We start from the raw sequence: 18,793 nt of genomic DNA, 5'->3' as shown, positions 1-18,793 counted from the left end.
GGCATGATCTTTGTTACCGTCATACAGTTATGAACTAAACAAGATAATCCTTACTATGCATCCTTTTTACTGTTAATAAAACATCTGCAGTTGCATAGAATTTGTAGGGTAGGTTGGCCCAATGAAATCAATTTCAACTGAAATGTTTTCCAGATAGTATTGGTATTTATTGACTGCACAAATATGAATAAATTAAGTTAATAAAAACCATATCAAATTCTATGTAAAAGTGTAACTAGTTTCTTGTTGTAATTATACCACAAAATTAACTCATCAAAGTGACCTGAAAATTTTAACCAGATATTGACCCATTCAGATAAAGCTTGCTAAGAAGTGGGGTCTCAGTCTCAAGGATGCTCTTGTGCTAAATGACATAAGTTATTATGATGCTTGCTCAAACATCACAAACAGTACTGGGTGACAAGTAAATGGAGGCTGATAAGCAGTGCATGCTTTCCTCTATTTGAGAGAAGAGTAATAGTCAAGAGATGCTTCCAAACATTTGGGAAGCTGGCATGGCTCTCTTGAAATAACAGAAGGATAGCAGAAGTAGTTAAGGGAGGTCCAGATTCCTTACTTTTAGATCCACTTCCTAAAGCCAGATCTGTTCACTGTTCGAGCACCCTAATCTCATGCCACACAAGTCTGTTTTATTTCCTCATTGTCAGTCAGCTTTTGTGCCTTTTCCTTAAATAAAATCCTTATGGCTTCTCTTGGCTGCTACTTCAGATCTGAGAAATGAGTCGTGTATCACATCTGCCCAGACAGATGTCATGTGAACTTCCCTGTGCATTTCTTGGAAACTGTTTTTCTAACCCTGCTGTTGTTTATTGCTTTCCAGTGGTGGCAGGTTGAGAAAGTAAATCCTATCAAGCTGTATGAGGAGAACAAAGTCATTGCTGGATTTTCCCTGTTGAATCTGCTTTTCAAACAGAATCGAGGTGGTCTCATCAAGGGTGTGATGGACAAACTCCTAGATCTGTATAACAGTAAGAAGATCAAGCCTGTGGTTGATTCATTATGGGCTTTGGAAGAGGTAGGAGCAAAATTTATTTCCTCATGTTGGTATATTTGGAATATATTCATTTTTATATGTAAAATGAATTTTAAATGTGTTTTCTAGTTATTAATATATTCTGCTTTTTTAGTTTGTGCACAAGTTCTCTCCAAAGCCCCCATTATTCAGAACTTCATGATCCAGAGTTGTCCACGCATTTCTATAATAAATGTTTCTTCAGTTTCAAATTCTCTGGGGAAAGTTGAAGATAATATGAAGAAATGTGGTTTTACAGTCTCAGCAAATTGTCTTCTAAGTGCATGAAACATGACGCTAACAAGTCTGATGTCAAATGCGAACATAATTAAAACCAACTTAAATCTCCTAAATCTATTCTGAGGAAAAGATCTAACATATAAGGTGTGGTTTCAGTGTTATATTTTTACTAGCAAATGGAAGCTTGGAAGTTTTCAGAAAAATACTGAAAATGTATCACAAGCAATCAGGTGAGAAGTCACTTTTAATGTAAGACACATCTGTGGGGTGTGATGGTTTTGGTTCTTTTTTTCCTTCTAATTGCTCAGCTCCCCTTAAAGACAACGTAAGGAAACTAATCTGATCATAGCCTGCTCAATTATAATCTGCTTGACTATAAGCACTATTTCTGAGACCTTTATACTTAAGATGCTGATAAATGAGCATAAGTATTTTTGGAGGTGTGCACACACATTAACATGTAAAGAAAGAGCATGTTTATAGTAGTACTGCCACATTAGTATTTCTGGTTTATATGTTTGTGAAGCCACTGAGCCTGGCATATCACTTAAGATGCATGATCTGTAAGAGTACTGCTGGATGTTGGTTGTAGTTGTGTCTGTGTGGTTGCTATTCGGAAGGTGCTACGACAAAACTCTGTGTCTGGACATATTAGCTGATATTACCATGCATCTGTGAGAGAATAGTAACCATGAGACTTAATAAATAAATACTGTTGTATCTTACTAAGATTTTGAGTGCTCTATGGGCAGGGTTTTGAGCTAGCATGTTGTTCATTATTGCAGTGGCATTACAGCACCACCATTGTCATGGACACAGGTAAGATACCTTGAATTGTGTCCTGCCTATTTCAGTTCTTGGAGCAGGATGCACTGAAGGCTCGCTGGGGCTGGTATGTGCTGGAACCACGTCATATGGTGAGGCATGTACTGCCTTCAGGTTGTGCTAATGTGTCTCTGTGTGTCTCTTCATGCCATCATTACATCTGCCCCCATGTACACCAATATGCCACTTTTGTGGTACAGCAGATGCAAATGGTCCGGCAGGATATGGGCTCTATTCCTCTCCAGCAAAATAGAGAGGAATGGCAGCTTCCCCAGGAATGTTTTTCTGTTTTTCTAAAATGTCTGCCTTGTGCCACGCTGATCCTCAGTAGCAGTGGGGGTTTTACCAGCCAGCAGCATGGGAGTGGCTAATTCTCACCATGGAACTGATTAAGGAAAATCAGATGTTGTGATAAAGAGCTGCTGGCTCAGGCAAGACAAAATCCTCTGCTATCGTCTGAAAGGGAAAGAGAGCCCTTTGAAGGGAAGTGTAAAATAGAAGTGGGATGAGATTCTGGTCTTTGATGTGGGTTTTTAGTTTAATTACTAAAGAAGCCTATGAAGTATTTAAAAAATGTAAGTGGCAGAAGTGTTTAGGCATTGTGTAATTTCTGTGTTCATGCATTTCTCATGTATCGGTGAGTAAGAGAGGTATTAAAATAGTAACAATAGCTTCAAAAATCTTCATCGAGAACATGAAAAATTACATGTGGCAGGATTGTAATAGTCAACATGATGGGAATTTGTTGGAAGACTTCTGTTTGATAACATTTCATCTAACATTTGGCAGTCACACACACCATCCCTACCGGTAGATTATGAAATGTGTAAATACATCTGTTATAAAGCACGATCTAGAAAACTACAGCTCATTTATCACGCCTGCTCACTTTCCACCAGCGATCTGGTAATTTACAAAGGAAATGTCTGGCTAGTATTTTCGGGGACGTTATAGTGCTAGAGGTGTCCTTAGTTGATTGCAAAGTATTACTGAAATATTATTCATATCATTTTTTGGGATATATTTTTGTGCGTATAAAAATAACTTATGGCTGACTCTCAAGTTAATATGATACATAGAAAAATGTGTCACAGCTGAGGACTAAATGGAACCATGCTGAAGAAAGGTTGCTATGTGGTTTTGTTCTGTTTTGGGAGGTTTCTTTTTTTAACTCCATAGCTCTAACATCTTCCCCCTTCAGAGTACGACTTTTTATTTCTTTTCACTTCCTTTTAAGCTTGATTTTTCTCCCAAGGTCCATTTTGATTTCACCATTCTCAGTAGTCTTCATGAAAGAATAGACCAATTATGATCAGTTATACCCCATATGTTTCTTGAGGAGGATATTTCCTGACCCATAACAGCGTGTTTTAACTCTGTGAATGTTGCATCTAGATGGTGGCAGAAAGGTTGACTTCGTGCATGGCATTTAAAAATGAATGATTGAATAGGTTTCTATGGAAGAATATCACCCTCTCCAGAGGCTCGTAGGAGAATCTGTCCTCTGACTAGTTATTCTGCCATAGAGTATGACTTTAGTAAGTTACATTCAAGATGAAAATATTATAAGGCAAAATATTGTAGGAGACTTAACCGTGGGACAGATGTTCAGTGTTAAATACCTGAGTGTATCGTCTGGATGGAAACTTAGAAGTGACTTCATTTTCTTCAGTGCATTGAATTCTTGCTGACATAAGGGAGATCAGGATCTAGAGTATTGACTACTGCTATGGACCAAAACTACTTGCATTGCTGTATTATCTGTTGATGTTGGCTTGGAAAGGGTAATTTTTATCTCAAATACACCTCCATAAATCCTAGTAAAGTCAAAACTGTTCTCAAGTAGGCCATTAGAGCCATTTTATGATATTAATGTAAGAAACATTAACTAAGAGAGACTAACAAAATCCGCAGATCCTTTAAAATGGAACTCTAACTGGGGAATTACTCATCATGAGATGAGTGAAGTCAAACAGTAAATTAGCTGCTGTTGAGATGTCTCACTATTTTGCAGCTATTTGTTTATGCATTCAAGTGTTTAGAAGACGAGATAATTTGTAGGTGGTACATGCCTAGAAAACTGTTCTGTAGTCAAAAGCTGATTGGTAAGATGGCATTTCATTACAATTGATAGAGTTTAAAACAGAATTGGTATTCAGTGAGTCTTTGTTGAGCTTTCTGGTTGTTTCTTTGTTACTACTTGTTTAATCCTTAATTTGCAGTTACTCACTCTTCTTCATTCTGATTAATTTGCAGTGTGCATTTATGCATTAGCATTCTCCTGAAGGTCTGTGAAACTTTGGCTTTACATAGTAGGTGATTCTAGATTATTAAGCAGGATGAAAACTGAAGGTTCTCAGAAGATAGTGTGTTGAATAAAAATATACATGTTGCACTTTTCAGTGAAAATCCTGCTTTCTTAAGCTTATTGTAATTGCAGAAGAAAATGCACACTCCAAGTAGGAAGGGTTATTGACATGGAAGTCATATGCACCTTCTTTGGTGATTTACAGCAGTTGAAAGTAGCATTGATGGCATGTAAACCAAAACTTGGAAATTCTTGCCCATGAATTGCCAGTCAGTAACATGACAGTGCAAAATATGGATCACATCATCAAACTCTCTGTAGGCCCTTTTCACTCAGGCTCTACCAGTTCCAAAGCCGTGGCTTTAACATCTCAGTGCGTCAAAGTTTTCAGATTCAGGCTATGATGGTCGGTATGTGTGATCAGTGAGATTAGGGAAAAAAACATCCGGACTACAGATCTGTGTTGTGTACCAAGAGATTCGTTGCATTCTTGTCTCTCAAATGATTTAAAGGAGTGCACTCTTAGATAGTAATAATGGTGTTAAAGACCTGTACTCCTAGGGCCAGTAAGAATGATGAAGATACTGAAACCTGTGGAATAGAATTGCTACTTAACTTTTAAAAAGTGAAAGGTAAATCTCATAACATTAAAAGATCAGACCTTATAGCAGGCACTGAATGTCACCCCATGTCATTGTTTTGTAGTGATAATGCAATAATGTCTTTAGTAACTCCTTACTTAGGAAATAGTGATGCAAGAATTGTATGTAGCCCAGATCCAGGAATATACAGTGGCACTCAGCTGTGATCGAAATCCCTGGAATCAAGGCATTAAATGCACTTATGAATCAAGGCCTGTGGATCTTGATATGAGTATCAGAGGGCTCTTAACAACTGTATGTCATGGGCACGACATAGAATATTTCTGACTGGAAAGAGCCATGCACCTTAATTTGGTTTGTTAACTATCAGTTGCTCTTTTTTTTTTTTTTTTCTGAATAATTTTCAGAGATGCTGCAGGTGTAGTTGTAAGTACAGTTTTTGTATATGAGATTTCCTTGGCTTGAAGCTGGAGCTTTTCTCCGTAGTAAATTGCTGAGGAAAACCCAAGAGCCTTAACCTAAAGGAGTGCAGTGCAACCTATCACATTATAGTAACATTATAGAATACCTGCTGACACAGTAATGTCCTTTAAAAGAAACATTTTCTCCTATGTTGCTGTTCTCCCAAACTTTCTGTTCTCTGCCTTAACTTTCAGTGTTAATAGTTACGAAGGAAAACAGTAGAAACATAAGATCACAGCCTTATCAAACAGCAGTTCAGTAATGAGAACTGAACAAAAGAAGACCCTCCATACAGAATTTATACCATGTTTTGGGGAGAGCAAAGCCGTCATAATGTGTCTGTTTTTGGCACTGCTTTGTGACTTTAAAGGGGACAGGTACTATAAACCACCTAACTCGTCCTCTTGTATAAATTACCATTTCAATGCATGCTTTTAGATATCAATGATGGGAACATTATTCAGGACAGAGGAGACGGGAAATCTCAAACTCATAATAGCAGAATTATAAGTGAAACCCCTAAAGCAGAGGGGGTTTAATTTCTTCAGAAGCTATTTATGACCATCACTGATTTTAGCTTTAGGGTAAAAGGCCTTTCATGTATCACTATAGTGAGACACAGAGAAAATTGTTCCATTAGTTACTTTTAACATAGTAAGAGGGCAATCTAATAATATCAGATCAGGCTGGTACCTTGTTGTGAATACTAAATGCCATCTCGTGCTTGTCTGGATGTTTTGGGGTTAGTTTTTTTGCTGATAATATAATAATGACGTGCAGGTTTTTGTCTTTGCTGCTTGATGAAAACAGATTCTTTAGCTGAGCAAGCTACACCTGTTTTTTGAAGTCAAGGACTTTTATAGCACCTGTGGTTGTTCTTCAAGGTATTCAGAATTATCTAGAGTAAAATGGTAAAAGTGGAAGTTCATTTATAACCAAAGTAATAAACCACCCTGAAATACAGAAGATAATTGCTTTATTCTCATTAGCATAAAACAATTTACAACATTATATTGTATAAAGAGAGAAATGTAACTCATTCTGTGAAAGCTCTCATGGCATATTGGTGTTTCCTTTGCTGTGGTTGCTCATCCAGCACTATGGTGCAGAGCCTGCTTGTTTTGATGCTGTGAATATTTCTCTGACAGTACTTCATTTGCAGTTGTTCATAAACTGCTTTCCCGATTCACAGTTCTTAGCTCTGCATACTTACTGAACTGTGATAGTGCCTTATAACTCTTTGCTCTTCCTGTGTATGAGATTCTGTTGCCTTTGAACTACAGTGCTTATTTTATACAGTCAAAGTAAATTTAAATGTTTTATCTGTTCCTCACTGTTGTTTCTTTGCATACAAACAATTCTAACACAACGTTAATACAAGATTCATGCAGATACCAAAGTGTATAAAAATGCAAGGAGCTGTGGCATACTGATGTAACAGGTTTCCAAACAGAGATACGGGGAAAGCAGACTGAGAAGCAAAGCCCACGTAACTCAGGGTAGTTTGCTTCTGCATTCACAGTCAGATTATGTGCAGCTGAAGGCCAAAATATCTATCAAAAATTGGGGAAAATAAGGGGGAAGCTATTCCACTTGAGTTCTACTTCGCTCACGTTAGATGTAATGAATACAAGTTCTAAATGGATGAAAATTGAGCCATGAGTTAGGAGACTTTAAATAAAGACTTTTCAATGGAGTTTTCCCAAGATGCTTAGCTGAAGTAAATATTAATTAAAACTCCAAATTATTTCAGTGCTATGTGCTTAGAGGAATAAAACATACCTTGAAAGTACAAGAGATTTATTAAGTATTGCAATTTTTTTTCTCTCTCAAAATTGTGTATATCTGATTATGTGATTCTCCCTGCTCTTATATGAATTAATTTCCTACCAAATGCCTGTGTAATTTCACTTACATTTCTTCTGCATTTAAGGCTGCTTAACATGACTTTATATTACTTCATAATTCATTCTACCCTTCCTACCTGTATCAGCAAGTGATGGTGTAACCCTGTTGTCTGTTTTTAGGGAACTCAGACTTCATTTGTTAAGTCTGTTTAGTATGTGAGCAAAGCTCAATTATTTTCAATTGCTATATATTATTCATTAACACTGCATGAAATTCAAGCTACACAAATAGAATTTAATTAAATAAGTAATTTATTTCAGCTCTGTGCTTTCTTTTATTTTCTTTACAGCTTCTGAAATGTAGCTTGTTTTGTCTAGCCTGCCAGTTGAATACGTGCTTAAACAATTTTGCCATCTAGAGTCTTCAGAATGTTCCTTTGTGCATGCTGAGAATATTCATGCTACAACACTCATTTAATAGATGACAAAGGAGACAACGGATATCTTCACTCGCTCAGTGCCATACAGCATCTTAGTGAAAAGATGGTGGTTCAGCCTAAAAACCTCTAATTTTTGAGTTCTGGCCTCTTAACAGCCAAGCCCCTGGGCTGTATCTCAGCATCTCTGTGAGCTTTTGTGACTCAGTCCGTTTACTGGGGGCTCTAATCTCAGAATGGTATGTGTTCTATCAAATTTCAATAAGCTCTTTCATTTCAGGGGAATAGTATCTTAATGTTTTTGAATCAAGTATCAGACATGGGAAAGTATTTTGGCAATATATCTGATGAACATTGATTCTCTGTTCAAATGTTGCTGTTACAAAGGTTAGAAGCTGACTAGTGTGAAACTAAACCTCTCAATTAACATAAATACAGCCCGCAGCTACAGCACTTTTCTGATCTACTTAGTAAGCACTCTGCTAAGAATTAATTAGTTATGGAGATACACAGGCAGAAAATACTTTTTTAGAAGACATGAGACATTGGAAGTTGAAAGTGCAGTGATGAGTCATGATACATGTTTCTGGGTCAGGACACGCTGTCATTTCTGTTTGCCCTTGCGTGCCACGGAGATAATAGCTTTCTGTAACTGCAGGCCAAAGGAAAATAACATGTAGACTTGGTTCCGGATGATGAGGGCGGGGGGAAAGTAAGCAGAAAAATAATACAGGAAGCATTGGTAGATTCCACTCAAATGTGCACTATTAAATATAAGCTAGTCACATGCTTCCAGTTAATTAAATTAGGGATAAAAGATTGGATATGGGAAAAACTGGTTTGTCACTTATTAGAAAAAATAAGAACAAAGCTATTATACAGAGCAAGCTGGTGATTAATTACTGTGAAGAAACCATATTTTACAGGAGTAGTCTGCTTACTGAAATGTATTAGTTAGGTTTTAGGTAATGGATTGGCACACATTCCTTATATATTAAACCGATATGGTGATACTGTATCCATGCAAGAAAATAACCTAACGGTAAAGCTTTGCCAAAGCAGAAGGGATATACTTTCGACATCAAAGATACCTTTAAAAACACCAATGTGTATGCATAACTCCAGGATTATATTTGTTCTATGTTTACCTTGAATGTTTGACTCAATACATTTGCATTAGGCTTCATTTTCACAGTTTGTGACATAGAATTTAAGCTGTTCTCAAGAGTCAGGAAGATAGGATTTCAGGGAATCATTTGCCTGTTCAAAATTTATAAATTCTTCATGAAGTATTAGAGAACAAAAGATACTTGCTTTTATACTCTAGATCCAAACGTGTCAATCTGTTCCTTTCTGTTTCTACCTGCTAGTGCCATCAAATGTCTGCCTTTTCTTCTCCCAGTCTTGCATGCAGGTTAATTAAATATATGCCAATACACTACATCAACCAGCAGAAATAATTTTAAATGTTCTAGCAGAAAGATTACTTCTATCTCCTGTTTCACACACTTGTTAGTACCATTGACTGGCAAGGAGCTTTCTTAAGATTTGGAACGGTGAGTGTTTTCTGTCACTCAAGAGAAGTTAACTATTGAATGCCGTAAATGAAAACAACTAGATACATAGCAGGTACTAAAGGGAAAACATTAGAAATGAAGTTTTTCAAAGACATATTTAGATGCCATTTGATTGTTGTCCCGCGTGCTGTTAGCATGTGTGCTTCAAGTCACAGAGCCTGTGAATGGAACCTTGGATTTTCCTCTCTGTCAGAAAATTCCACTCACACTTCTTTGTTAATTAGTTGGCTGGTTTGGAAAGAAAACTTTCAATTGTTCAAGTTGAACTGGCAGGGGCTGCAAATGTGACAAATTCAGCTTTTCTCGCAGGATATCATGAAGGGGAATTCTGAAGTTTGTGTTAAAACAGTTCCTAGGGATTTTCATTCTCTCAGAAACGTTTTAATCTCAGTTCCAATTTAAAAAGACCTATTTTCCCAGGTGCTAAACATCTAAAAAACACCTGAGACAGAATTAATGAAGTCTACCTGGTGATACTGAGAGACCTGAGGTGTCATCCTTATATGTGTGGAACAATTCAGAATATAAATAATTGCTTCATCCTGCGTTTGAAGCCTTCTCATTTTCAGACTGGGAAGAGATCCCTAATGATTTTGGATGACATTTTGGCCTCTGATTTGCAAAAAAATCTGACTAGTTATTTTGGCTGGGTATAATTCATGACTTTGTTAATCAATGAATGCCTAGAAAGCCATCTAAGTGAAAAGAATCAAAAAAGAGTGGGAGATGAGAATAAGGAAAATATCTCTCCCTGTTTAAGTATAGTAAGTCTATTTTGTCTAAATGATGCTGCATTGGTACCTGTGGTTGTCTTCCATGACTGACAGTGAACAGAAAGGTTCATAGAGCAGAAGAGAATGAGATGCTTTTTTCAGAGACTGAAAAGTGAGAAATATCAGTAGATGTTTTCCCTTCAGCATTTCTGCTGTGTATTCTAGATCACATTTTTCTGCTCCTGGGGATTTTATGTTCTTGGTCTATAAAGAAATAATGTTGACATAAGCTTTTAGCTATATTAGAAAGATGTTTAGTTGCTAGTAACAAGTAACATCTGACACAAAACTCTGGTAAATGAAATTAATTGGGTCTTTTTGGTTTTAGAAATGCCTTTTTAAAGTGAACATTCTAGTTCTTCTCCTGGGATGTGGTTATCAGTGTATCTGTATAACAGTAGCCAAAGCAAAAGTAAATTATTAGTTCCGGCAGCAAAACCAAGTTTGTGTCTCAGCAACTAATTGTGTTGATGGCTAGTTTTGGCAGACTAATATAATTTTTGAAATCTCATGAGCAGTAGCACAAAATTCATCTGCTGGGTTGTTGTTTTAATAATTTTTCTTTTTATTTTGATAATAATAGTCTGATTAGGTTACTAGATTCTCTTTATTGTAAAGAAGGCACACATTTTGTGCTCTATTTCAACCAGGTTTGCCGATATCCCCCCCGAAAGGACTTATTACTGTCTTGCCTGCAAGATTTGTCGAGAAGATAATTTTGTACATGTAATATGTAGATAATCTTCTACCTGTTAACCATGTGATCCATTGCTGATATTAATTGTAATTAGGAAAGACAGTTGAATATTAAACTTAATGAGTCAGTGTATTCCAGTGCTTGAGTCCTTACACCTAGAGATTCATCATGAATAGACTAATTCATTATGCCCTAGAGAGCAAGAGAATAAATATCCCAGTCAGTGTAAATAAGCATCTTCCAGGTTGTGCTTTCAGCCCGCTCTTGGGGTTCACCAGCAGCCTTATGCAGGTTCCTCAAAGGCTGTGAAAGTTGGTCATGGGCACTTACTCAGCAGTAGTAGCAGCAGCACACACTATATATAATTCTAATGCCATCTAGTTATTAGACTGTTCTGTTTTGTTTGGGTTTTTTTAATTATTATTATTATGCAAAATTCCCTGTCATGTGATTTTTAAAGTCTTAAAGCTTTAAGATTTTGTAACATAACATTGATGTGTACTATGTTTAAATTTTCCTGTTCTAACTATAGTGGGGAACTTTAGTTGGAAGCAAGCTTACTTTCCTGGTTTATGTAATTTTACCCCGAACAAAATGCAGTGATCGTATCCGAAATTACACTTTATGTTAGTGCATAACGATCATCAATCAAGGTAAATGTTCTCACCTGATGAAAACGGCTCATATATTCTTTCCAATCGTTTTAAACACAGATGAGTTTTAAAAGCAGAATTACTCTTGGGCATAAAGACATCTCTTAGCATCATATAATCCAAATTTAATGTGATAATGTTATTTTAGGTAGTATTGCAGTTTAATAGTAATAGTATTACTCATTACAGATAATATAAATTAACACCAGGGCAGCAGAGCAGATAAATTGTCAACACTAAAAAGTTCTTACATGTACTAGCCTGCTGTGAATGATTGAACACGAAGATATTTTGTAGGGCAATTTTTTGTTCTGATCACTGATTTAAAGAAAACTATACCAAAAGGAAGCAACATAATTTCAAGATTTTCAAGTGAGCAACTGATTTTTCAGTGTTTTGATTTTACTGACTGTGCTGGTTTGAATATCAGAGTTCAGGCTTTGAATGTGGTATTGAAGTGCACACGTCTGAAAATGTGGACAGTATCTCTAAGAAATAAAGCCTCACACATCAGACAGCTCAAAATATGTGTTCAGTTTAATAGTGAATTCCTTACCACCACCAAATACCAGCAACCTTGAGAAGAACCTAAGTTCTTTTCTATTGTAAACTATGGTTAGGTCCTGGGTAAAATACCTTCAAGATCTTAAACCTTCCTGAGGAAAAAGGTTTGAATTCTTTAGCAGGAATAATACAATGCTGTATTTTTTCCTTCAATTTAAAAGAAACATCCAGCATAATTCTAGGAGTCCCTACAGTTAAGCCTATGTTAGCATAGAACTAGCAAAATATGTTATTAAAGTTCTTGCCTATTTTCCTGAATTATTGTAGCTGGTATATGTGCAGTTTCCTTTTTTTTTTTTTTTTTTAATGCATCTACACATGCAAGTTTAATTGAATTAGATTAGAAACTGTCATGTGGTGATGTTCTACCACATGAACACTTCTGCTTTGGCTCCCTGCTACCGATTACAGAGCAATTTGATTTCAGTCGATACAGTGTAATGCTGAGCTGAATGAGAATTCATACATGAGCATTAAACTTCTTGTAAACTAAACCAATTTTTATAGCAATCACATTGGTACAATATTTATGTGGAGTTAAGATCTTTAGTATAGGCTTAGAATGAGACATTTTTTAACAGTGCCAGGAGAAATACTAAGTAATAAAGCAAATAGACTGCAAAATATATTGTAAAAATGTCAACTGGCAAACAAGATAAATTCAGATATCTTTCCTCTCACCTAGATAAATGATTTCAATCCTACTGATGTAAACTGATGTAGCTCAAACTGAGGATAAGCATGAATCCTCTCTAACATTATAATTGTATTACAATTTAATATATCAGTGGATTTTGGTTTTGTTTAAATACAGCTTTAATGAAGTTAGGGAGTGGCACCCAGTGGTAGACTCTGACTTAGAAAGCTTTTGGAATAATCTATAAACACAATGATGACTTACGAATAATTAGATTTGCAATCCTTATGGGACCACTTTCTGAAACAAACAAAACAAAATATGCCAGAAATTGAAGGAGAAATATTTTCTCATTTGGATCCTTACAGACCTTTGGGATTTACCTTGATGAGTTTCAAAAATTTACATAATTGGCTTACTGATAAGGGATGGAGGTGAGGGGGAAGGAAACCACTGTCATGCAGGTTGCAGTGCTTTAAGTCTAGGTTTAAAGGTGTTGGTGAGAAATTCTGCAATTTAACTATGTAAGTATTACATGTTGTCATAAAGACAAAGAAACCGAAGCATGTAATTCAAATGTTTTTCACGTAGCCATACAGTGGAGCAGTGTTAAATCCACAAGTAATATCCACAGGTGCCATCAGTGCAAAGGTTCAACACTGCCATTAATGTAAAATCTACTGTGCCTGGAACCTTGGCAATCAGGACCCTATAGTCCCAAATATCACGCAGATGAAGCAGAGTCCCTGCAGAAAAGAACAGAGTCTTTGGTATTTCATTTGTATTCTGGTGTAACTGCACACATGTACAAAATGTGGTAGAGTTGACGTTGGTTCTTGATAAATGCATGTTCAGGAATCCCCTAGCATTTTTCAAGCTGGTTTGCTGGGTTCCCCCTGACCCCTTAAGTGACAATGTTTGTGCCATTTGCCTATAGGCAGAGCTAAGACAGGGATTGACTTGGAACACCTTGAAGCTAGTTAGCTCAGAGGCAATTCAGAACATGGTGTCAAAGCAGAAATCCTTGTGTCTTTTAAGTAGTGTCCTCCAAGTGTCTAGACAGTCCGTATGAAAAGCCATGGTCCTGGAAGTATTTCAGATTTGAGTTCTTGTGTGGCTGTGAAACAGCATAGTTCCAGAAGGGCTGTCTGATCTTTCACTTGTGTGTGAAGAGGGAATCTCTGTTTGCCAGATTTCTCCAGAGAAGTAACCAGACAAGACTGCTGCTGCAGAGATCAGCAACATTCACCTTCTACAGCCTAAGCATTATAATTCGAAAGACAATACAACACTATGCAAAGCAATGTGCTTATAATTAAATCTGCTTGTTCTGGGGGTGTAAGAGGGGGAAAGTTTAATGACAGTAAACTATTAGAGCATGCTCATATGAAAGAGAACAAATGGGACATACTTGTGGGTTGGTGCAGTTTTTCTCCAAATGTTTTTTTCAAGGAGATCACAAGGCAACATTGCTGAGGCAAGAGTTTAAAACATTGATGTCATGGAGCTTGATAGTCAGTAACAACATAAAATGTCTTTTTTCTTTTTAATTGCATAGTGTTGAATGCAATAAACTTTATTTCCTGACATAAATTGTTACAGCAGATTGTGATGGAATACAGGAATACGCCAAACTGAACATTATATATGAATTCAATTTAGGCTTAAGATTGCTGCATCTTAACCAAATACAGAGGGCCTGTTTCTTTTGCCTGTGACTGCCAAAACTCCTTTGCAGCCACAGGAATTTTGCCCAGTGTAAGGGCTGCTGGTGGGGATGAAACCAGGCTCACTAGAGTGGGATCTGAGCCACTACACTTTTGAATATCCTACGGTTCTGGAGTGTTTGGATATCCCTGTGTGCACAGTGGGCTGCAACTCACTATGAGATGCATTATTGCTTAGAATGGAGAAAAGTGCTATGAATGTTCTGACCTCCTCTACTCATGTCTTTAATACAGAAGAAGAAAATTCTCCCTTTTTCTTTAAACTTATGTTAATAACAAATGATAATGGAAAAAGCTGTGCTGTGCCAGTGAAGATCAAAAATAGCTTTGCCTCTCACTCCGTGAAGTTTTTTTCTGAGATAATACACATAGTCTTTATAGAGATGTTCTTTCTATAGCACTTCTTTGCACCCAAAACACTAGTCTTTAACTGTGTAAGTGCTGAATCTCCCCGAGCTGTCCCAACTGGAATTCCCTGTGTTGATGGATCAGTTTTGAAGGCCTCTTCTCGTTTACTGTGTAGAAAAGCTCCAACCAAACTGGTAATCGAGGCACTACTGTTTAGTACTTCTAAATGTTTAATTTGATGTTGGTTCTGCCCTTTTTTCTGCTTTACCCATGTTGACTCTGCAAGTAAAAGCTGGCAAGATTTGGCTCAGTTATTTTGTAATTACAAGGCTTTAAATCTTTTTTTTTTCTTTGAATTTATTGAGGCAAAACAAGTACACATTGACGTCAGCAGGAGCTTATAGGAATAAGGGAAGAGTGAAAACAGCACAGTGCTGCAGCTGTAGCTCTCCATCTAGAAGATGTATAACTTAATAGATATCTTCAATAGTCGAGGGGGAACTCAGAGTCAGAATTCGCTTTTGGCGTCAGATTTTATTCCTTTGACATTTTTCTTATCCAGGGTCTGGTTTTAGTCTTGCTGCTATGGCAACATACAGTGAGGCTAAAAGGTATTCCAGAGAAAAGGTCTCTCTTCACTGACAGGCAGCAGAAAGGAATAGAGGCCAGCGCTGATGTTTGCAGCTGTGAATAGCACTGGAGGAATGAAAGGGATTTAGAAGTACTTTATATTTACAGGTATGCAGACAAAACCGTGCAAAAATTGCATAACAGAGCATTAATGAGTCGGATTAAATTGGTTTTGATTTCAGATGGGTACGAGCAGGATGACATGACATGTTAGCTTCCCAGCAAGGGGACTCCATGATCCCTTATGGTGCTGATCATAGCCAGGCCTGCTACATACTCTGTACTTCTTGTGCCCTAAAGCCATGGGAAAATCTGCACAGAATAGTTCACCAGACAGCTTCCCCCAGAACTGCCAGCAAGTTAAGAAACTGTTATCCTTGGTTTCTTGAGTTTCCTCCCTTCCACAGACCAAAGCTAAACAGACATAATCCAGAAGGCAAACTACGTGATTTTTCTTTGTATGGGGTTCTGTGTTCAGTTTTAAAAGCTGTATATGCCAGTGACATGAAAGAAAACTCTTCTCATGGTCTGAGAATTACAATGCAGCTCACAAGACCCATTACATAGCTTTGTAATAGACCACAGCAGTGAGTCTGATAGTAAAAATCATGTTGCCTTTTAGTGCTAATGACAGCTTTAGTATTAAAGCATTGCTTATGCAGTATGTCAGCTAGAATAGACTGCAGTATGCATCTTTTTCTTCATTACTGCATACAAATGATGCTTAAATATGATTTATATTAGTGTTTGTAATCCTAACAGGGATGGCTTTGGGCTCACTGAAATAGTGTCTGGTATGAACAGCAACAGAACAGAACCAGCTCTACAATGAAAAATGGTCAAGCTTTTCAATCAGAGTATTCTTTCATAAATCTGAACAAGATCTGGATCATTACCTGTGGCACTTGGGTTGCTAAAGTAACCTTGACTTGCCAGCTGATGTTTGCATACCGCATGACACTATCACCATGGAGATCCTGTCCATGTGATTTTGCAGACATGATGCAGTTGCAGGTTTCTCAGACACACGACAGTGAGCAAGAGAAGAATTAATTATTGGTAAGGAATTCTTTTGTAGATAGCTCTTATGTCAGAGAGAGCCTGCATGGAAGTGATGCAGAAGATGAAGTTCTTTTTTATAGCTGAACATAGAGGACTAGAGCCGGGGTAATAGGATGAAGCTGTCTCAGCTTTCAGAAGTAAAATACTGAGTTCTGCTAATGGAAGGTTCATGCTCTGCCAAGATTGGAGGAGTACTAAAGTGGTGACCTGCCTGAAAACCATGTTTGAAGAATAATATTCCATTACAGAACATGTGTTCAGGTAATTGAAGCCTGTTGAACACTACCATTATTCCTTTATCAACTGAGATTTTTATCCTTTCCCAGTGCCTGTTTCTGTCATTCACATGCAACTTAGTGATGTCAGGGAAGTTACAGCAGTAGAACAGAGAGTGACATTTGTTCATATACATAGAATATTTCAGATTCTCCTAAAAGTGTAGCTGTCATACTGTGTGCTTTTCTTTCTAGCCTCTACTGAATCTCACAATAGCACTATGACATAGATTTTGGATCTGTTTTGCACAGCACAAACAAAAGATGATGCTGTTAGATCCAATGAGATAATCTGATTTATTCTTTTTCTTTTCCAACCTATTTGTGAACCAAGGCTTTTAACTTTAAGTTCTAGCACATGCTAGGAGGGACATAGCTGTAAAAGGAAGACTTTGGGGTGATCTTTGCAGTGCAGTTTATGATGGATGAGGGGATCATTTCATGACTAGAGGGGAAAAGTCTTGAAATGTTGGCAGGCTTGGACATTTTCAGTGTGTAAATGGGACAAAAGGGGATTCTTTGAGATGATGTATGAAAATAAACAGTAATATTGAACTTAAAAGTGTAGAACTAATGAGGGAGGGCAATTACAGTTGTAGATAAAAAGTAAATTGATGCTCTGTTCCACTGTGACCATCTGGAGGTCAGGAATGTCTGCTTTATTTGGGTACTGATCACCTTTTTGACAGCACATGATGATAGATTATTAGAACAATGGGTGAGTTTGACATATTACACTGAGATAATTGAACTAATTTCACTTCTGGCTTGGATTAAGTTTGTAACTTGTCATAAGATTCTTCAGCCTCTTATACTACAGCCTAATTCACCAGACAGGGGAATGAGTTACCTTTATTGTAAAGACAAAACTTTTCATATACCTCAGGGAAATGAAGATAAACCTCATTAGCACCAGAGGGGCCCAAGAAAAGAAAGTACGAAGTCCTCTGCCACTGTCCAATAAACCTGTCTTAGCTGACGGGGGTGTGGGCGGGTAAAGAAGTCATCTACAAAAATGGAACTCTACCCTTTAGATGGCACTTTGTGCAATAAACTGCATTCAACCTTATGAAATTAATAGCTACTCTTCTAGTGCACCACTGTCTTTTAATTAATTTTTTTTCTGAAATAAATGTACGATTTTACTAAAACCAAAAGATAAAATTCCTTGTGTTACTGAGCTGAACAGCTTCATGTACAATGATAAAAGCATTAGGTTTTGACATTTCTACTAGGATGTTTTTCCGTGGCATGTTGCCTTCATCATTTCTCTCTACTAAACATTCATATTACTAACATGGGCCTAAAGCCCCTAATGTGTTATATTGGCTTAGCAAGTGGTTTAGTATTCCAGCTTCACAGTCTTTTTATTTTCCTCCTGAGGTGAGCTCCTTGTAAGAGCCAAATACAGAAATGGATCATTATGTTTAAAATAATATCCAAAGGCTTGAAAATAGCATCCATTTCTTGGGCAGGCTGCATTTATCTTTCACACTGTGGAATGGTGCAACAGATAATTTTGCATTTAAATTTTACTGTATTTATAAAGCAGTAGACTACTTTTGCTATATTCTAACAACAGAATGAACTTCCAGAGACAACTGAATGTCAGCAAGCATTTATGAATGCCTCAGTAGAGATTACTCTTGGCTCTTAGTTTCAAATGCAGAACAGCCAACAAATTAGTTTGAAGTAAAATGAGTAAACAATTGGAGGCTTGACTATAGCAATACAAAGTTTGGAGTGTAATTGTTTCAGTCATACATTATTTATAAAGGGTCAGACTTACATCCAGGAAAACATCTCTGTTCAGAGGCTTCCCTTGTTCCTGTTTAGGAGCTCATCTTGTTCTGTAATGGTGATCCAAGGTTAAATCATAAGGTATCTTGTTTAAGGCACTGTTCTCCTCCTTTGTCTCACTTCAATTGCGGGCTACAGCAAATTGAAGGATCCGTGCTAGCGCTAGCAGGACACTGGAGGTGGGGACCTGAAATGTGACTTCAGATGAAAAGCCAGACAACAAATCTGTCCCAGTTACACATTTCACCTGGGGAAAACACAGGGCTAAAAACAAACAAGAAAAATCCAAGAACATT

The 18,793-nt window shown here is 37.1% G+C and overlaps 1 protein-coding gene across 1 annotated transcript in view; it reads left to right on the top strand.

Moving 5' to 3' along the window:
* The window catches only part of VAT1L (vesicle amine transport 1 like), a 67,358-nt gene that overhangs the window by 28,552 nt on the left and 20,013 nt on the right, over nucleotides 1–18,793 (top strand). Inside the window, exon 7 of the mRNA XM_061346732.1 lies at nucleotides 842–1,036. Within this exon, the coding sequence (XP_061202716.1) occupies nucleotides 842–1,036 (195 nt within the window). The remainder of the gene's footprint in view (nucleotides 1–841; nucleotides 1,037–18,793) is intronic.

This window comes from Neopsephotus bourkii, unplaced genomic scaffold, assembly GCF_033783945.1.
Source record: "Neopsephotus bourkii isolate Nb327-2 ecotype Australia unplaced genomic scaffold, CSIRO-AGI_Nbou_v1 NB_274, whole genome shotgun sequence".
Classification (NCBI taxonomy): Eukaryota; Metazoa; Chordata; class Aves; order Psittaciformes; family Psittacidae; genus Neopsephotus; species Neopsephotus bourkii.
This window is presented reverse-complemented; position numbering and strand designations above follow the sequence as displayed.